Here is a 19,052-nt window from a genome sequence, read left to right as displayed (position 1 = left end):
TTTAATATTTTTAATTTTAAAGAATCAATTTGAAAATCAAAACACTTATTCAGATCGAAGGTTCAAATTTTTGCTAAATAAATTTGAAATTAATTAAAATTTGTAAATATAAATGGTAAAGTTGAAAATTAAAACATTTACTAAAATTGGAATTTGAAGTTCTTGCTAAACACAGTTAAATTCTAACTCCGCGCGTGGTGATTGGTCGGTTTAGTTCGTTTGTTTCGTCGCCCTGTTTTGACAGGTTAGAAGTTATAATGTTATTTTAAATGTTTGACTAGCAATACGCGCTGTTTCTTCTCAATCGACTGAATTACGATTGATTGCAGAGTGATTTAAACTAATAATTTACTTAACACTATCAACATTTGTCAATAGTATGACATAACCTATAAACTCAGTTTCTCAACTTTTGTGTCAATCTAACAATTAATCAATCAATCATAGTTTACGATAATGAAATATTAGTGTACAATTATTTACCTTTATTGTTGTAGTTGTTGTAAATGACGAATCTAAGCACTCCACATTTTCACTACAGACACAGCTGACGATACTTTCAACGATTTTCAACTTTAGCGATTCAACGCGCCTAATTCTCTAGTGCCGCGCGCAGCGGACCGATCATGTTTGAGTGGGAGAGAGACGCAAGGCATTCGCCGGTCCGGCGGGCCTCTCTCTCGTTCGGCGACTCACTGTAACAGACGTGAGCGGGCGTTACACTTTTTCTTAAATGACTCCGAGCCACAACCTAATTTAAGACGTTGTCACGTCAAAAACAAGGCCATCTCTCACGGAATTACTCTATGTACATTTGCATTCTTTAATTTTACTGAACTTTCTGAGTATAAACTATATCAGTGTTTTTTCATGTTTTGTACCGTGAAATATAAGTGTTTTAAGTAAAACAGTGGTTAATTAAAAAACGTAATATCTACTTAAATATTGATTGTAGAGTATCTACCAACGGTTTATTAAAAAACTAATGGCCAAATATTGATTATTTGATTATGTTATAAAACCGTTTAGTCATCTTTAATGGATTCTAAAAATTTTAATAAATTTTATGGGCTATTTTGTAAATACGTGGGTTCTCTTTATTCTTTTATATATTTTTAAGAAAGCAATAATAAAGTCTTTAATTGGAATATATATGTCGCAGGCAATAGGTGTAACACGCCATTCCTTGAAAAGCCTTGTCATTACACGTATTACCGGCAAACGCTATATTACTTTCATTATTACTTTGTTTAACTGAAATTATGCGCCATTTCAGGGACTGTCCCTGGCAGACGGCAAACGGTGATACCGGCCGAATGATTGAACGTTACAGCCCCTGACAATAATTGTATCTTTAGTCAATTCAGTCGTCGAATTAAGATTTTACCACATATCTCGTTGCACGTGTTTATTACTATATAAATATGGATATCCTCACAAGGGTGTATTTTATGAAAAAATAAACCAATATTATCAAGTGAACAAAGACGCCAAAAAGCCGTGGAATTATAATGAAATGAATGAGTTAAAAACAACTTAAACCTAACCTTAAATCAATCGGACTGTAACACCGTTAGCCTAAAGCGTAGACGGCAGTCCGTGAAATGGCGCATAATTTCGTATGGCGCGTAATACAGCGTTTGCCGGCAACACCTGTAATGACTAGCCTTTTCACGGAATGACGTGAAACACCCTAACAATTAATAATCTTTATTCTAAGATAAAAGATAAGACTCCCATAGATAGGCTTAGTAACATTGTCTACAACATTCCATGTCTCTCTTGCAACAATTCCTACATCGGTCAAACATCTCAATTATTGAAATCACGTATTACACTACACAAAAGTGATTCTCGACTTCACCCTGACCGTTGTGCATTAGCCAAACATGTCCATTCCACTGGTCATCTCATGGACTATACGAACACTACAATTCTCCACCGTGAGAACAATAAATCTAAAAGAGAGTTCATTGAAATGTCTTATATTTTCCTTAACGCTTTCTCTATTAATGTTTAGAGTGACATTAAGAATCTAAGCGATATATACCACTTCTTACTTAAATCAGATACCACGAACAATACAACATCACAGATAACTAACTTGACTGATATATCCATTAACAACTAACCTACCTTTATAATTAATTTTCATTAACTAAAAAAGATAACATTCCCTTGCTTTTCTTAGATACATCTCAATAAGATATAATAATACATGAACAATAGAATATAATTAAATAAAGAAAATCAAAATAATATTTCCCTATACTGGGATTTAATTTCATTCGTTTTTACCAATGAACCTTAACGACATAAAGATTCATAAGAACTACTTGAATTTGTCAGCGCATGCGTTCTGGCTAAAACAGAACCTCACTTTTAAACTTTCTAAAAATCAAAAATTTAGTTATTGCCGACAATTCGAGGAATTACCTCCTTTTAAATGTAGTTACATTGGGTTTTTCGATTAACCTTGGGTAAACCTTTGCGTGTTAAGTTCAAAGCTACCATACATTTCAAACCTTAAAAAAACTTTTTTTGCACATAGTAACAAAAAACACCACTATGTTACTAGCAAAGTTTTTTAATATTCTAACTCTACAATTCTAAGTTACGGTAAGATCAATAATGTTTTAATAGATAATATATGGTAGCTAATTATAATTTATTCTCTTTCAGCCCTGAAGAAGCCAAATTAATTCTCTTTGGCGAAAACGTTCGGCGAAACAATTGATACTCATTAGAGTCTTTCTTGCAGATTTCCCCAATATTTAAGAGTTTACTATATATATATATATATATATATATATATATATATATTTTTTAAAGGCGTAAATAGAAGGGGAAATAGAGAAATAAAAATAGATGGAGAAATGTTCAATCATCTGCGTTTTGCCAACGACATAGTACTTATTACCGAAGATCTGGGTGAAGCACAACAAATGGTACAAAAATTAGAAAACATATCTTCAACAATAGGTCTAAAAATTAACATCAGTAAGACCAAATTTATGACAAATTTAGTTCCCAGCGAACACCTAATCATCCAAAATCAACTGTTAGAATTGACACAAAAGTACATATATCTTGGTGATGAAATCAGAATACGCAAGGACAACCAGACCTGCGAATTTCAACGACGAATAACACTGGCTTGGGCGGCGTATGGTTCACTAAGAGACATCTTTAAGAGCAACATCCCGATAGCTATGAAACGGAAGACATTTGACCAATGCTTTCTTCCTATTATGACATACGGAGCAGAAACTCTTACTCTCACAAAAACAACAGCACTAAAAATGCTAGTGGCACAAAGGCGCATGGTAAGATCAATTCTCGGCGTAACAAAAAAAAGACAAAATAAGGAATCAAGACTTAAGGAAAAGAACAGGTATCAGTGATGTCGTCGAACGTATAGCCAAGCTGAAACGGAATTGGGCAGGTCACATAGGGAGACTGAAAGACACAAGATGGACCAGAAAACTAATTGACTGGCGCACACGAGAAGACAAACGCAGCAGAGGACGACCACCAACACGCTGGATGGACGACATTAGACGAATATCCAAGAAATGGCAACAAGAAGCACAGAACCGTGAAGAGTGGCAAAAAATGGAAGACACCTATGTCCAGCAGTGGACAGAAGATTAACACACATCTTCAATACAACAGCCAAGAAATACAAGATAATAATATCAGCAAAAAAAAACCAAATGTGTGACAACATCTAAATACACACTATGATGTAAAATTGAAATTGATGGGAATATAATAAAGCAGGAAGCAAGGTTTAGGTATCTGGGAATAGATATAACTAGTTACGGAGATGTTGAAGAAGAAGTACGACAACAAAGCTTAAAAGCAAGTAAAGCGGCGGGATCTTTTAATCGCACAATCTTGAAGAACAAACCCGTAAAACAAGAAACAAAAACAAGAATCTATAAAGCAGCAATTAGACCTATATTAACATAAACGGCAGAGACAAGACCTGACAGATCTAAAACGAGACGACTACTAGAAACAACAGAGAAGAAAATACTCCGACGAATATCAGGGAAAAGTCTGTTGGATAGAGAGAGAAGCGAAAACATCAGAAGAGCATGCAATATAGAAGACATAAATGGATGGGTGACAAAACGGAAACAGGAGTGGAACGAACACATTAGTAGAATGGCAGCGGATAGGATAGTACGAGTAGCACGAGATGGACACCAAATGAACGAAGAAGTATTGGCAGTAAAAATGAGTCATCTATGAGGCGCCAAATATAAAGGGTTTAAAAGCTAAACGATTTTTTTTATTTCAAAAACTGAATCCATAAATTCAAATTTATAAAAGTCGCAATATCTTTGGTTTTAGTCAACGAAAATTTAGTACCTCGTGGTTTATATCATAAAAATGCACTTAGTTAATTTATAATTTGTTTATTTAACCAAGTAATTTGTTTAAATAATTTAAAATAAATATTTATTTTGTAAAATTTTACTTTCTCTTAATATAATTAGTAGAAATTTCTCTGGTCTATCTTTACACACTTATAGAGGACTATTCCAATTAACCGCGTCCCACAGAGACTCTAGATACCTTCGTCTGGCATTTTTCCACTTCCATATATTTATTAAGCCAACTTGTAGCCAACCTGTTCCGATCCCTCCTAAAGCTGTCCTTCCCCACGTATATTATCGCATCTTTGAGCAATTTTCTCATTTGTTAATTTGATAATCACTGCTGTTCAACCGGTTTTCTGTCAAATTCTTCGTTTAATAAACTTTAAAATATTTTTTCCATTGCTTTTTGACATCATTTTCGTGACCAAGTATTTTATTATGTTTATCTTGGATAATCCAATATGACTAAAATATTTTGTTGTCTTAGCTGTGTTTGAATTTTTCGTATATCTTGATCTTATTCTTCATGGTATCAAGTTGATTCGTAGAGATTTATAATACGGAAGGAATTATAAATCTTTTTTTTTTTTTAATTTTTTTTTTGTGATTTACACAAGTATTTCAGATACAGCTGCAAACCTTGAAAAGGTCAGAAACTAACAAATATGAAACAAAATGATAGTGACAGTTAACATGTGGAGACATATAAAGAGGATGACAAAACAAACGAAGGAGTTGGTGTGGATTGCAGGTAGCTTGTGAGAAAAATTAATTTATAATAGAAAAATATGGAAATTATGGCGACAGAGAGGTAGAACCATATAAAATCACAATAACTCCAAGCATTATTCTACACGAGCTAATTAATTTTAAAAAAATCATATAAATGGGTTAACAAAGCCCCTAGGAAGCTAAGGAAAAACAAGTGATAAGACTAATGGACAAATTATATATTTGTAATTACTTTTTAATTAAATTTAACCATTAGTTGAATATATTCATTTATAGCCATCTAATGTTAGTATTTCAAATTTTCCTGACATTCAAACAGCTAGATGATTAATTTTTAATGTTAAGTACATATTAAAAAAATCATTTGTAATTGACTAATAGTAGATTTAAAATTTTCCGAATAACAGCTCATACACAACTTTATATATCTTAAATACGCTTAGATTTAGATATGCTGATGACATTTTCTCGGAAAAATATTAGGGTTTTGTTTTGATCTGTTTTATATTAGATAAATCACTATTTTTACTACGAAAAAAACCTAAGAATCTTTTTAATATAGCGACTTCAATTTGAGTTCAATCGAGTTCAATTTTCAAAGAGTTAAACAACTTTAAAAAGATCTATTGACCAAAAGTAATTCAAATAATTCATCTTTAAATACATCCTAAGAACATGTTATATTATAAATATTAATACGAAAGTCTCAGTAAGTAGGATTTCTATTCTACCTAGTAAAAATTTTCCAACCGCCGTAATTCAGAAACTACTTCAACAGGTCTTATTTCCCCGTATACTGTTATATTTTATTTTTTTGCAACTGACAGCTTATTAGCAGTCATATAGTGAAATGCTGAGACGAGCGTCACGGAACCAGCGCCACAAGATGGCGTCGTCACGAGTAGCCTCATAGAATAGTGGATCTTCACATCGATTCACTATTGCCTATCAATTTATTTTTAGTCATAAAATAATTACTCTAAGCAGGTTTAAATTAAAATAATATATAGTATAAATCAATAAATTCGATTTGTAACGGTTCTCGAACGCCAAAATTTATCATAAATATCAAAAGCCGTAAATGTCATCTCATCAAATTAGTAACAATATAAAATCGTCTGTTTATTAACGGCCAATATCATAATCAACTTAAAGTGAACATTAAATAAATTAAAAATTCACTTTAATTGTAAATTTTAGTTTTATTATAGCTACTATGACCCAAATTTAACTCGAATGGTCGAAAGCGGTGAACTTTACATTATAACCTCAAAATTGTGGCAATCTTCTTTGGTTTAGGTTTATTTAAACACCAAAATGCTACTCATGCCACTCGAAAGTAAACGACTAAGAGGAAGACCACAGATGAAATGGGTTGATGATATTAAAAGAATAGCCGGAACAAATTGGAAATATGTTGCTCAAGATAGAGACCGATGGAAGGAGTTTTGAGAGGCCTATGTCCAAACATGGACGACAGAAGGCTAAGAAGAAGAAGAAGAAGGCACTCAAAAGTTTACAGGAAAAAGATGAATTGTTTAGAATAATATGATTTATATTTCTTTAAAGGGTTTCCTTTAACAAAAGATACAGTTATGTATTTATTTGAACAGATCGAAGGTTTAATAAAACTTCGTAGCAAAGAGGTACGGAATATCATTAAGATATAATAAAATTTGTCATCACTGTAACATTCGTGGACAAAAAATCATTAAAAAGTCAAACCAACCAATATTAGTGTTCTAATGTTATAGGGAAAATATATTTTTAGGGGAGAAGCTGTTGCACCAGTCCAACAGTTATTTTTAACATTAATATTTTTTGCTTCTGGAAAAGTGCAGATATCAGTAGCTCACCATTTGGGTATATCGAGAGCAACAGCTTTAAAAATTTAAAATATATCAAACAAATGATGAAATGGTCCAAGTATAAAAGCTCTTTTATGCTATTCTTTGATTCCCAAAATGCGTAGCTGCAGTTATTTGTACTGTAATACGAATTGATTATTATGGATTATCTCTTATTGCCTCTAATACTGTATTCAATATAGGAATCTCCTTGTTTAAATAAAACAAATGAACTTTTCTACGAACGACGTTTCTATGAAAGTCATCAATTTCCATCGGTTGCTTTCTTTTATGTCTTTTTGGCTCTTTTGGCTTTTCTTTTACTTCAAAATCTCTAAATGGTTCTTTTATCATCACCTGTCATACAGGAGCACATAGTTATTAACCTTTGGTAAAGGTTGTTGATGAACAAGACAGTCATGACCATTTAATACAATAGTTTTTTCTCTCAGAAAATAAGCGCCGTTTTTAAGTTTAGCAGCAACAACTTAAACGATGGTGCTATTTTAACGCATGAACTGAACTGCTAACTGATAACATGGAAGGTATCAAATTGTATGTATTTAGTGGGAAATTTGGAAATTTGAACGGTAACATTTTCTCTTGATAGGACTTTTAGATGATTTGCACCAAGCTGGAAACAACTTTCATCAGATATAAAGACATTATTAAAATTATCTTCTTGAAAACGTTGACAAAAATCTATTCTTCGTTGCCTTTGCAGAAGTGTCATTGTAGGGATTTTTTTTTGGATTCCTTGATATGTAGCCTTGCTTTTTCAGTGACATACGGACAGTTTCTGGGCACACTTTTATTCTTCGTTGATTTCCAAATCTGTTAGCTAATTTTCGAAACCCTAGGCGTGGATTTTGTCCGCGCAAATGTTTCCGAGAATCTTACGCGGTCTACCCGAAACTGGTCCATGTCTCATATCTATGCTTTTTTATCCTCTTTATTGTCTCATACACTGCACTTTTTTCGAGTACAGTCAATTGCATTCATTTTTTAACGTTTCGGACACCCTTTCTATACAAATATTCCACCACATATTATTTCACAAATCTTAAGTCTGTTTACAAACAACAATATTTGACAGACGGCGTTGTCATGCGATTTTGTTCATAACCTACTATCGGCACAACCTACTTGATGCATTACAGTTATCTTAAAATTTTACAAAAAGGAAATCTATTAAAATTAGGAAAAATATAAATTTCCGGATACTTTCTAGACGGACTATATGAGTGGGTTTTTAAACAGCATTTGTTTAAAAGTGGACGATTTATGGGACAAATCTAGTTGTGGCTTTGAAAGATTTTGGCTAACATTGTAGAAAAAACGATTTTTTTATTACGATTCCTTCGCTTTAATGATCGATTAACGCGAGATCAAAGGAAAGAACAGGATAAGTTAGCTGCAGTAAGGGTATTTTTGTAAAAAATGTGTACAGCCTTGGTGACTTTGTAACAATTGATGAGATGTTACCAAACTTTCGAGGGTGATGTCCCTTCAAACAATATATGCCATCTAAACCCAATAAATATGGGATACAGATTTTTAGTTTGGTCGATACTAAAATGCATTAATACAAAGAACTCGGAAATTTATGTTGGACAACATCCGGAAGGATCAAGCATGGTTCAAAATGATGCACAAGCTAAAGTGAAAAGACTAAGTATACCCATATCTGGTACATCGCTCAACGTAACATGTGATAATTGGTTTACCTCCTTTAGATTTACAGTATCACTTCTGCAAGACCATCAGTTACCTTTTGTTTACGCGTTAATGGATAATGGTGCCTTAAACTCATACATAATATACCCCTGAATAATACCAAAGAAAAATTGTATCGACGCGTGTATTTGAGAAATCTGGCTGTGGTAAACCGAAAATCAATTAAAACGAAGGTCCTTTATGAAAAATCTACCGCTCGAAGTACGTCAAAGAAGAGAAGTAGGCATGTCAACTGATTTGCCTAGAGAGGATCCTAATAACCCAAAAATTAGAAAGATGTGTAATATTTGTGCAAAGGAAAGTAAAACCAAATGTTTTTATATAACTTGTGTAAAAAGTTTATATTTATGTCTCAAACACTGTCATTAAATGTGCAAAAAGTATTTATAAACGTGTCTTGAGGTATATTTTGATATTTTTAGATAATTTTTTCTGCATTTTATTTATAATTTAGTTACTTACAGTAACTTTCTTTGACCGTATATGATTTTAATCAGTATATGTTTAAATTTTAATTGACGGTAGTAAATTAAAATGTTTATTCTTTTTATATGATTAATTAATAAAATTGCTATAGACGAGATACGCCACAAATCATTAGGGTTTTTCAAATATTTGTTATGTGACAAATACATAAAAGAGATTGGCGATTGAACAAACTAATTAGTTAGTTGAACAAGTATGATCTTTTCGCAAATTTACACCTGTAGTGAATAATACGATTAATAAAACATTTTCGAATACTTACGCAAAAGTCTTTCCGAAACTAGAATTTCTTCATCCATTTTTAATCACAAAGTACATTAAATTTTCACAACAAACCAACCACCTCACACACTTATTACCCGCCGATTGCACTAAGATAAAGATCTAATACTACTCTAATCAATTAAAACACACACGAACTATGTAATCAATATAAAACTTATCATTTTCGGTTGATAACTATCGGTAACTATCATCCCAAAGTATTAATTTTCAGCGAGTAAATTTACTTTTTTTAATGTGGAGCTACCTAAAGCGCGATATAGTTTGTTCAGCGCGGATCTTGTCCCACGATATTTAAATGCTAGGCAGCGGTTAGTAGTAATGCAATTTTGAACTTGGGAGTCCCGCGCACACTGAGAAAAATGGTATCTTTATCTACCTTCAGTAGTTCTCTAATTTTGAGGAAATAATACCAAGGACAAGCTCTAAAGATTTTTTGGATTTTAAAATTGAACAGCAATCTCTACTGTCTTTTGAAAATTGGTTGATAGAGCATGATAAACCGAAATGAGGAATCAAATTAGCTCTTCTCCGAATTCTATATGGAACAATCTAAAAAAAATCGTGATTTTTGGTTTAAAGTGAAAAATCTTAATATAAATTCTGTTGTATATATTTGTCTTTTCTAAAGAATCAAAAAACAAACCATTTTTTTATACAAAACCTTCCCGGTGCATTTTTCGCAGAAAGAAGTAAAAAAATTTATAATTTGGGCCCTTTTAGAGCTACAAAGCTAATTCTCTGATTAGTATCCGATGAATATATATATATATATATATATATATATATATATATATATATATATATATATATATATATATATATATATATATATATATATATATATATATATATATATATATATAGTTCAGCTCAACAGGCCTCAAAGGCCTCAACGGTTTTCTTCAATTTCTTTCTATCTTGTGCTAAGTTTTTCCAATCTTGTACCCGCAGAGACTTCAGATCTTCTTTTGCCGACTCCAGTCATTTTCTTCGTGGGGGGCCTCTTTTTCTTTTTGTACCAGCCTCCGTGTTTATTAATTCATTGGGAACTCTTCCTTCCTTCATTTTTGCTATATGTCCGAGCCATCTTAATCTTTGAATTTTAGCGAGTCTTGTTATTTTTGGTTGCCCATATATTTGCATTATTTCTTCATTCGTTCTTCTTCGCCAGATGTTCTCCTCTTTTACACCTAATATATCCTTCTAAGAATATATTAGGTGTATATCCGTATATCCTTCTAAGAATTTTTCGTTCCCATCTATCTAATTTTACTTCAATATCTTTATTTAGTGTCCAGGTCTCACTAGCATAGACTACTGTAGGTCGGATAACTGTTGTATATATTCGTTTTTTTGCTGTTCTGGATATTATCTTCGACCTCAGTATCTTAGTCAGGTTCCCAGCACTCATACTGCCTTTGGCCATTCTTTTTATGATTTCTTGGTTCTCTTCGTTTCTATTTGTTAATGTCACTCCCAAGTAATCGAATTGGCTAACAACTTCAAAGTTATATTCTTTACTTGGGCTTTGTATCTTAAAGGACTGTCCTAGATGATTTTCGTTTCCCCTCATCACCATATATTTTGTTTTTTCTTCGTTTATTTCTAAACCATATTCCTTGGCGATTCTCTCTACTCTAGTAAATATTACTCTTAATTCTGCAGGTCTCCTTGTTATTAAGGTAACATCATCTGCATATGCTACGCATTGATGCCTGTGTATATTGTGCCTCTAGTGTAGATGTTACATTCTCGTAAAATCTTCTCTAAGATCAAATTGAAAAAATCTGTTGATAACGGGTCACCTTGTCGCAGATCTCTATTGGTGATAAAGCTATCCGAAACCCGTCCTTCTAACATGACTTTACTTTTAGTATCATTGAGTATGCATTTAGTCAGTCTTATTATTTTTGGTGGAAATTTAAAATATTCTAGTGCTTCATATACTTTATTTCTTTTTATAGTATCATATGCCTGTCTAAAATCAATAATCAGCATGTGTAATATTAGGTTGAATTCATATGAGCTAGCTAAAATTTTTTTCATTGTAAAAATTTGGTCTATTACCGATGTGTTTGCTCTGAAACCTGCTTGATATTCACCTAGACAATTTTCAACTTTTGTTTTAATTTTATTTCTAATTGATATGGCCAGAATCTTATACACTGTATCTTGTAGAGCTATTCCCCTGTAATTTTTACATTCTGTAACGTCTCCTTTTTTATGCACTGGACATAAGATTGCTTCTTTCCACTGATTGGGTATTTTTTCTTTGATCCACACTTCGCGTATTAACTCAGCGATTTCTTCTTGCACCATTTCGCCACCTTCTTTTAGAAACTTAGCAATGATACCATTTTCACCAGGTGCTTTGTTGTTTTTTAAGTTTTTTATGATCTCTATAATTTCTTCCTTGGTAGGTACTTCTTCATTTACATCTGGGTCCCTTACTTCTTCATGTTGTAGTTGCGTTTGTTCTCTTTCTGGTCGTCCGTACATAATATGTTCGCGAAATAATTGGCCCACCTTGTTAATTTTTCATCTGTTCCACCTAACAGATTCTCCTCTTCATCTTTATAATATCTTGATGTGGTTTTGTACTGGGTTCGGTCTCGTTTTATTTCTTGGTAGAAATTCCTGACTTGTTTATGTAAAAAATCTTCTTCAATACGAACTAGTTTCTGCTCTAAACTTGACCTCTTCTTCCTTCTACAGATCTTCTTTGCTTCCCGTCTTTTTGCGGCATAAGTTTTTTTACTCTCTTCGTTATTTCTTATTATGCTATTTATTCTAGCTTTATTTCGGTCACTAATGGCTTTCTTACAATCCTCATCATACCAATCCGTTTGTTTACATTGTCTGTTTACATAGTTGTACCCATCTGCTTTCTATATCATTTACTGTTGTCTGGCTTTTCAGTTTCTCTTCAATTTGCTGCCTGAATTTTTTCTTAACTTCTCCCTCCTGAAGTAGTGCACCGTTATATCTTTTTATTTTTTCACAACTAGTGTTATTAATTGTGGGTATTATTTGCTCCATTTTGGTATGTTTCAATGGTCCATTTTGGTATGCTCCATAGTTGTTTCAAAATCTTTTTTTATCTCCATTTTATTTAAAATATTTTCTTAGCATAAGTAAAATTTTTTTACGAATTTTGTGAAGGATATGTAGGAATTCTCCAGGAAGAAAATATCTTTAATATTAGTTTACTATACTACTATTATAAGGTGTATTAATACTCATACGCTTATGAAACGCACCTGGCGCATCATAAAGGCCTTCACAAATTACTCTTTTTCAACTTGTCTTGAGTGATATGTTTTTAATCTTTCCTATCAGCCTCTCTTGGCTAACTCTTCTTTCTTCCGACCCCGAAGGGTTATTAGGTTTCCCAGGGCAAACGGGTCACTATATTTCATTCTACCTCATACTCTTCAGTGTGGCGAGTAATTCAGTATGACGAGTAATTCACCGAGCGATTTCCGGTATAAGCAATCTCCCACTTACTGACCAACGGCTTCGGGCGGATGAGTTGGTAATTGGTAGGGCACCCTTTTGTCGCGAGGTTGTGAAATCGGCCTTAAAGGCGGATGAACCAAAGATTTGATCAACGGCATAAGGATGGGAAAGCACAAGTAGGGCAAACACTCCATTAAAGATCCACAGCGATACGCCCTAGTCAATCCATCATAGCAATGCTCAATACTAAAATAAATTCGGGAGTAAGTCCTCCGATCGGGTCTCCGGGGAGGACAGTTTTGAGTTTACCAAAAGATAATAAATTGAAGTGCAGAAAGAATATTAAGATCTGCACATGGAATGTCAAAACTGTATACAAAGCAGGAAAAATCCCCAATGCCATACAGTAAATGAAGAGAATGCATATTAATATCATGGAAATAGCAGAAATGAGATGGCCAGATTCTGGAGAAATACAAATAGAAGATCACAGGGTATATTACTCGGGAAAAAGTGATGGATCACATGAATATGGAGTCGGAATAATTGTATCACCCAAGGTTGCCAAATGCGTTACTAACTTTACACCGATACCAGAGAGAGTGATGTTACTATAAGTAGAAGTCAACCCTATTAATATAAACATCATCCAATGCTCCCACTGCAGACAAAGAGGAGGAAGAAGCAATTGAGTTCTATCAGAACATCAACATTGGATGCTTGGACATTGAAGAAACAACACATAAGGAAAATAGAAGCGTTCGAAATGTGGTGTTACAGAAGAATATTAAAAATTCAGTGGGTTCAAAGGATTACCAATGCTGAGGTACTACGACGTCTAAATAAGGAGTTAGAAATTATGAACAGCATAAAAAGAAGAAAACTAGAATATTTAGGTCACATAACCAGAGGAGAAAAATATGAGCTGCTGAGAATTATTATGCAAGGAAGGATCCAAGGAAGAAGAAGCATAGGAAGAAGACGCATCTCCTGGCTGAAGAACCTTAGAGAATGGTTTAACTGTAGTTCACTACAACTTTTCAGAGCAGCAGCCAACAAAGTGACCATAGCCGTTATGATATCCAACCTCCGATAGGAGATGGAACTTTAAGAAGAAGAAGGACATCAACAGTATCATACAGAAAATTCCTCGACAGGAGACTCGAGAGAGGAGACCTCCTAGAAAAATTCGCAGACGACTCAGAACTAGTTGTCACCAACACATTCTTCCAATTACCACCTCTCAAGCTGTACACGTGGAAATCCCCTCAAGACAGACCCGGGAGAATTATTAGGAATCAAATAGACTGCATTTTAGTAAATAAAAGATTCCAAAACAGCTTTACATCTGTCAAGACTTATTCTGGAGCAGACTTGGAGACAGACCACGTTGCACTAGTGGGAGTATTTCGAGTCAAACTCAAAACAGTGTAGAAAAGGAAAGCACAATCATAAGACCTACATATGCTGAAAGACCTTGATACGAGGATGAGAGTCCAAGCCACGTTAAAGCAAGTTACTGCAATTAGAGACGAATCAAACGAAGAACAAACGATCAAATATATTACAGAAATATTGCTAAATTTAAAGGATAAACACTTAAAGACAGATAGATTAATGAAGAAAAAATCATGGATTACAGATGAGATCCTGAAACTAATGGACTCAATATAAACGTTAAGAAAACAAAGCTTATGATAATTAGCAAGAAAATGATAACAGAAGTTCAACTCTACGTCAACCAATCCCCTGTAGAAAGAGTGACCTACAACTACCTTGGCACCATAATAAATGAAGAATGGACCAATAACCAGGAGATTAGAGCACGCATCGGAAAAGCTAGATCCACCTTCAATCGGATGGGGGCCTTCTTCAACAGTCGCAACCTCTCTCTTGATACAAAAGTAAGAATACTGCGATGCTACGTCTTCTCTGTCCTTTTGATGGTGTTGAATCGTGGACCTTGAACGAAGATATGTGCAGAAAACCGGAAGAATTTGAGATGTGGCTATATCGGAGAATACCTAAGATTCCGTGGACTGACCGAGTCACAAATGAGGAGGTCCTCAGAAGAATGAATAAGAACCGAAAGGTACTGACCATCATCAAATCTCGAAAGTTACAATTCTTCGGACATATTATGCGAAATGAATCCAGATATGCTTAAAAGCATATAAAGCTAATAAGCTATAAAGCTTATTTTGCCTAAAATGTGTTCTTACTTACAATTGTTACTTATAAATATTATGGGCCATGTGAGTCCTCGTTGACATCTCAGAAGCACAGGCCAAGTATGCTTTCTAGGCCATCTGGCTGGGCTCGAAATGTCCTCGCGTATTTTAAATGAGTTTGAGAAGCCGCTGTTGACCTACACAGCATTTTCTGACGATCTAGCGCATGAGTCCATGTCGGCATCACTCGGCCTGTATATAACTTTGATGTGTGAGTCCGTGTTGGCCTCTCATGGCACTTATTCTGTTAAAATTTAAAATGTATTCTCCAACTCGATTATCTTCACTTTTCATTTAAGTATGGTAAAAATTATAAAAAAACACGGCTCCGAAAATTGACCTGAACACGCGACCTAAATGTTGGAGTGAAAAATTGGGGCACTCCTCCGCTCTCAAACCGAGAATACACGTTCAGAGCAACGTTGGAAGCAGTGTTTTACATTTTTCTTCGTACTTAAATGTAATTCAAAGATATACAAGTTGGAGAATAAATTTTGAATTTTATTAATATGTTTTTCTTAATTAAAATCGGATAATCTCACTTGAGAAGGCATCCAACATATCGATGTAAAATGTTCAAACTTCAAACTTTTATAGGGTCTGATTTTCATTTTCATGATAAAATTGCAAAACAAAATTTTTTTGAAATCAGAAATTTTCATAAATTTGAAGCTAATTTATTAATTAAAGCTGCTTCCAGTTTAAGTTACAAAACAGTTTATCCGTCAAATATTTAAAGGCAGATAGTTACCTTAATTTGCAATGTTTTATTGAAATAACTCACGCTGTCCTATTTAATTATAATGAAGGACCTGCTGAATTTATTAAGGTAATTGTAATATGGTGGTCAAATATTATCTAAATTAAAAGGAAATGACTTAATAAAACCATTTGATAACATATGTGATATAAGTGATGAACTTGTTAATTTGGCTAGATAAATGAAAATCTTCTGGAGACTTTTTTATCTGTCGATACTTATAATGCTTTGCACCATTCTTCTATAAAGTTACGAATACGAATGCTGCGGTATTATGTCTTTTCTACCCTGTTGTATGGAGTAGAGGCTTGGACACTAAAACGCGATGGACCGCGTCACTAACACGCAAGTACTCCAAACTTTAGACAAAAGATGTGAAATTCTAAATGAGATAAAAACTAGAAAGATGGAATACTTGGGGCACATTGTGAGAGGTGAAAAGTACGAACTTTGAAGAAATATCATGCAGGGCAAAATTAAGGGCAAAAGAAGTGTGGGAAGAAGAAAAATATCGTGGCTTCGTAATCTACGTGAATGTTTCGGGTGTAGTTCGATTGAACTTTTTAGGCGCGCTGCTAACAAAGTCGCAGTGGCCATGATGATTTCCAATCTCCGCTAGGAGTGGCACGAGAAGAAGAAGAAGACCATTCTTCTACAGTAATTGAGGACGCTAGAAGTAAAGGGGTATAAGTGACATAAAGTAAATTTTGAGTAAATGCCGTTCAAAGTTGAGCCATCACTGTAATTCACATCATTTTTTATTGTTAGTTTTTCTTCTTCGTTTTAGTAACTGTATGCATTATTATTATTGGTAACAAAAAATCATAATTTTATTGACTTCACTCATTTGGGGCTATTTTTATGTTGCTAAGTAACACTTGTACCCTTTTACTTCTAAGAAATGCAACATAATGGTAAAAAATGTAAAAAGATCATTAAGTTTTTGTACAAATTTATTCTTCACCATAACACTAATAGATAATTAATTTATGATTCATCGACATCACTGTCGTTGTTGACCATCTTCTCGCAGATTTATCAAAAACTCATGGTAAATTGGAGGTTCGTAGTTGAGTAACTGTTAAAGATTTGAATATTTAGCTTGCTTAATGAGAGGCCTTTTGTCAATCGGTACTGACAAGAGATCTGGTAGAAAGGTAGAGTTTTTGCCAGCTCGAATGGGTTTCATATATAGCTCTCAAAACTGTTCTATGACACCTCCAGCTGTTTTATTGTTAAAAAGGGTTAAATGTTTGTCCTATTAAAAATGTAACCATTGCATGCTTCATATTCCACTTACGCTCTTGTTAAAGTATGGCGTAAGTGTTTGAAAGTCTAAAGAATCCTCATTCTCCATCTGTACTGTAAATAACTTTGTTACTTGTATAACTTGTAGAAGTTATCAGCTCCATCTTATGTTGAGGTACATAAAGGTTCTTTTTGGTTCTTTTTTTTTGTAATTCTATCAAACCACAGTCTTGGTCACACTCATTATAATAATGGCCACTTATCAAAAAGCGATGATCTACTGTTTGAATATTAGTGTTTCTGACAATGTAAAGCCTAAATTTGACTGTCAGATGACTCTTATTTTGGCCTCCACAGTTGTCGCTAAGTGCAGTTATGTGTTTCACAGATGGGGAAGGCTTCTGATATATTTTAGGAGACAATATGATATTTCCTGACATCCACGTGACGCCTGGCCTTTGTGTCACATAATGAAATCGGGTGGTTCCAGTCTGTAGGTTATATACCCCTAAGATATACGTCCATGGTTGTCTTAATTAATATGCTTTAGAAGTTGACCCATTAGGAATAGGCACAGTTTTTTGTAATCGCAACTTTGCTAGCATCCTTTAGTCATGACACTCATTTTTTGCCTGTTCTTACGGCTTGCGCCTTACGCAAGTGAAATATTTTTTCTGTCTGAGCTAAAGCGTTTTCTTCTGCCGAATCATAATTTATTTTTATCTGAAATTTTTCACAGATGTCTGTACTGGGCCTTTCACGCGGTTTTCTGTACAAGCAAAGTAAAGTAGGGTTATGTACGCCGGTGGTAACTATGGTAGGCTATGGTAACCATCATTATATACAAAGATTGATACCGGTTATGAAACTAGAAGAAGATAATATCCTATTAAATAGGATACAAAAGCAATATATCATACTTACATATTTCTCAAAAAATGAAGGTGTAAGAGATATAATTTGTACGAAAATATAAGTTTTAGAAAAATGTTCTTTTTGGAGTGTAATTTAATTTTAAATATTATTTTTGTTTTTACAGGCGAACCGTGCAAAACTTATGAATAAAGTAATAAAAGACAGTTTAATTTAAATTAACGAATTAAAATCTCTCATGGCTTGCTGTCCCATAAATCACTTTTATACTTTTAAACTTTATATTGCTGAATTGATTTTCGTCACTGTTATTGCGTAATAAGGTTTTCTCCTTGGTATCCAAATTTCATTATAAATGAGCTTAGTCATGATACAAGTTTACACCTTATATACCCATGATCGTGAAAAACGAGTCCCTGCAGACTTTGGATACCCGTTTTGATAAAATATAATTAAAGTATTTTAATAGTGTTTGTAGATCATTTGCATTCTTAGCTGTAAGGATCACATCACTTATCTATCTTAGAAAATATATTTTTTGTTAGCACATATATTTCCTTATAGCGACTTTTTTTTATTAGATCATCCACGTTTACAATGGCAATAACTAGATGTAAATTTTAAAGTAACGAATCATTGTCAAGTAATCAATCATCAAATAAAAAACTCTGAGAGTGATATGCTCTTTATGGCAATTTGTTGTTTTTAAGAGACAAGCCTAATGTAAAGTTTCCAGGTAGTTCGTCATCCATAATACACCTCGGACCTCTCTCTTCCACTTCTTCAAAACTTCTCTGCGCGGCAATGGCCATGTCCTCGATATAAAGGAAGTGTTTGAACAGGAAGTGGATGAACAAAATGTGAGCCAAGACTCTGTCCTGGGCCAGGTTTTTTCCTTGTGTGATTCACTGTATCGTAGAGACCTAGGCGGAGCTTAGATCGACCAGTACAAGGCCTGGTATTTGTTTATTTTCGTAACCCTCTTCTATGTTGCTGCTAAATT

General features: G+C 33.7%; 1 protein-coding gene across 3 annotated transcripts in view; it reads right to left on the bottom strand.

The window, feature by feature from the left end:
- Positions 1–19,052, bottom strand: part of LOC140447224 (organic cation transporter protein-like) — a 261,419-nt gene that overhangs the window by 97,654 nt on the left and 144,713 nt on the right. Inside the window, exon 1 of one of the 3 annotated variants that reach the window (XM_072539750.1) lies at positions 9,456–9,755. The exons of the other annotated variants lie outside the window; for them this stretch is intronic. Coding sequence (XP_072395851.1) covers positions 9,456–9,492 — 37 coding nt within the window. The 5' untranslated portion in view covers positions 9,493–9,755. Of the gene's footprint in view, positions 1–9,455; positions 9,756–19,052 lie in introns of those variants that run through there. 3 annotated transcript variants of the gene reach the window in all.

Source organism: Diabrotica undecimpunctata, chromosome 8 (genome assembly GCF_040954645.1).
Source record: "Diabrotica undecimpunctata isolate CICGRU chromosome 8, icDiaUnde3, whole genome shotgun sequence".
NCBI lineage: Eukaryota > Metazoa > Arthropoda > Insecta > Coleoptera > Chrysomelidae > Diabrotica > Diabrotica undecimpunctata.
Note: the sequence above shows the minus strand (reverse complement) of the source record. Positions and strands in the feature narration are given on the sequence as shown.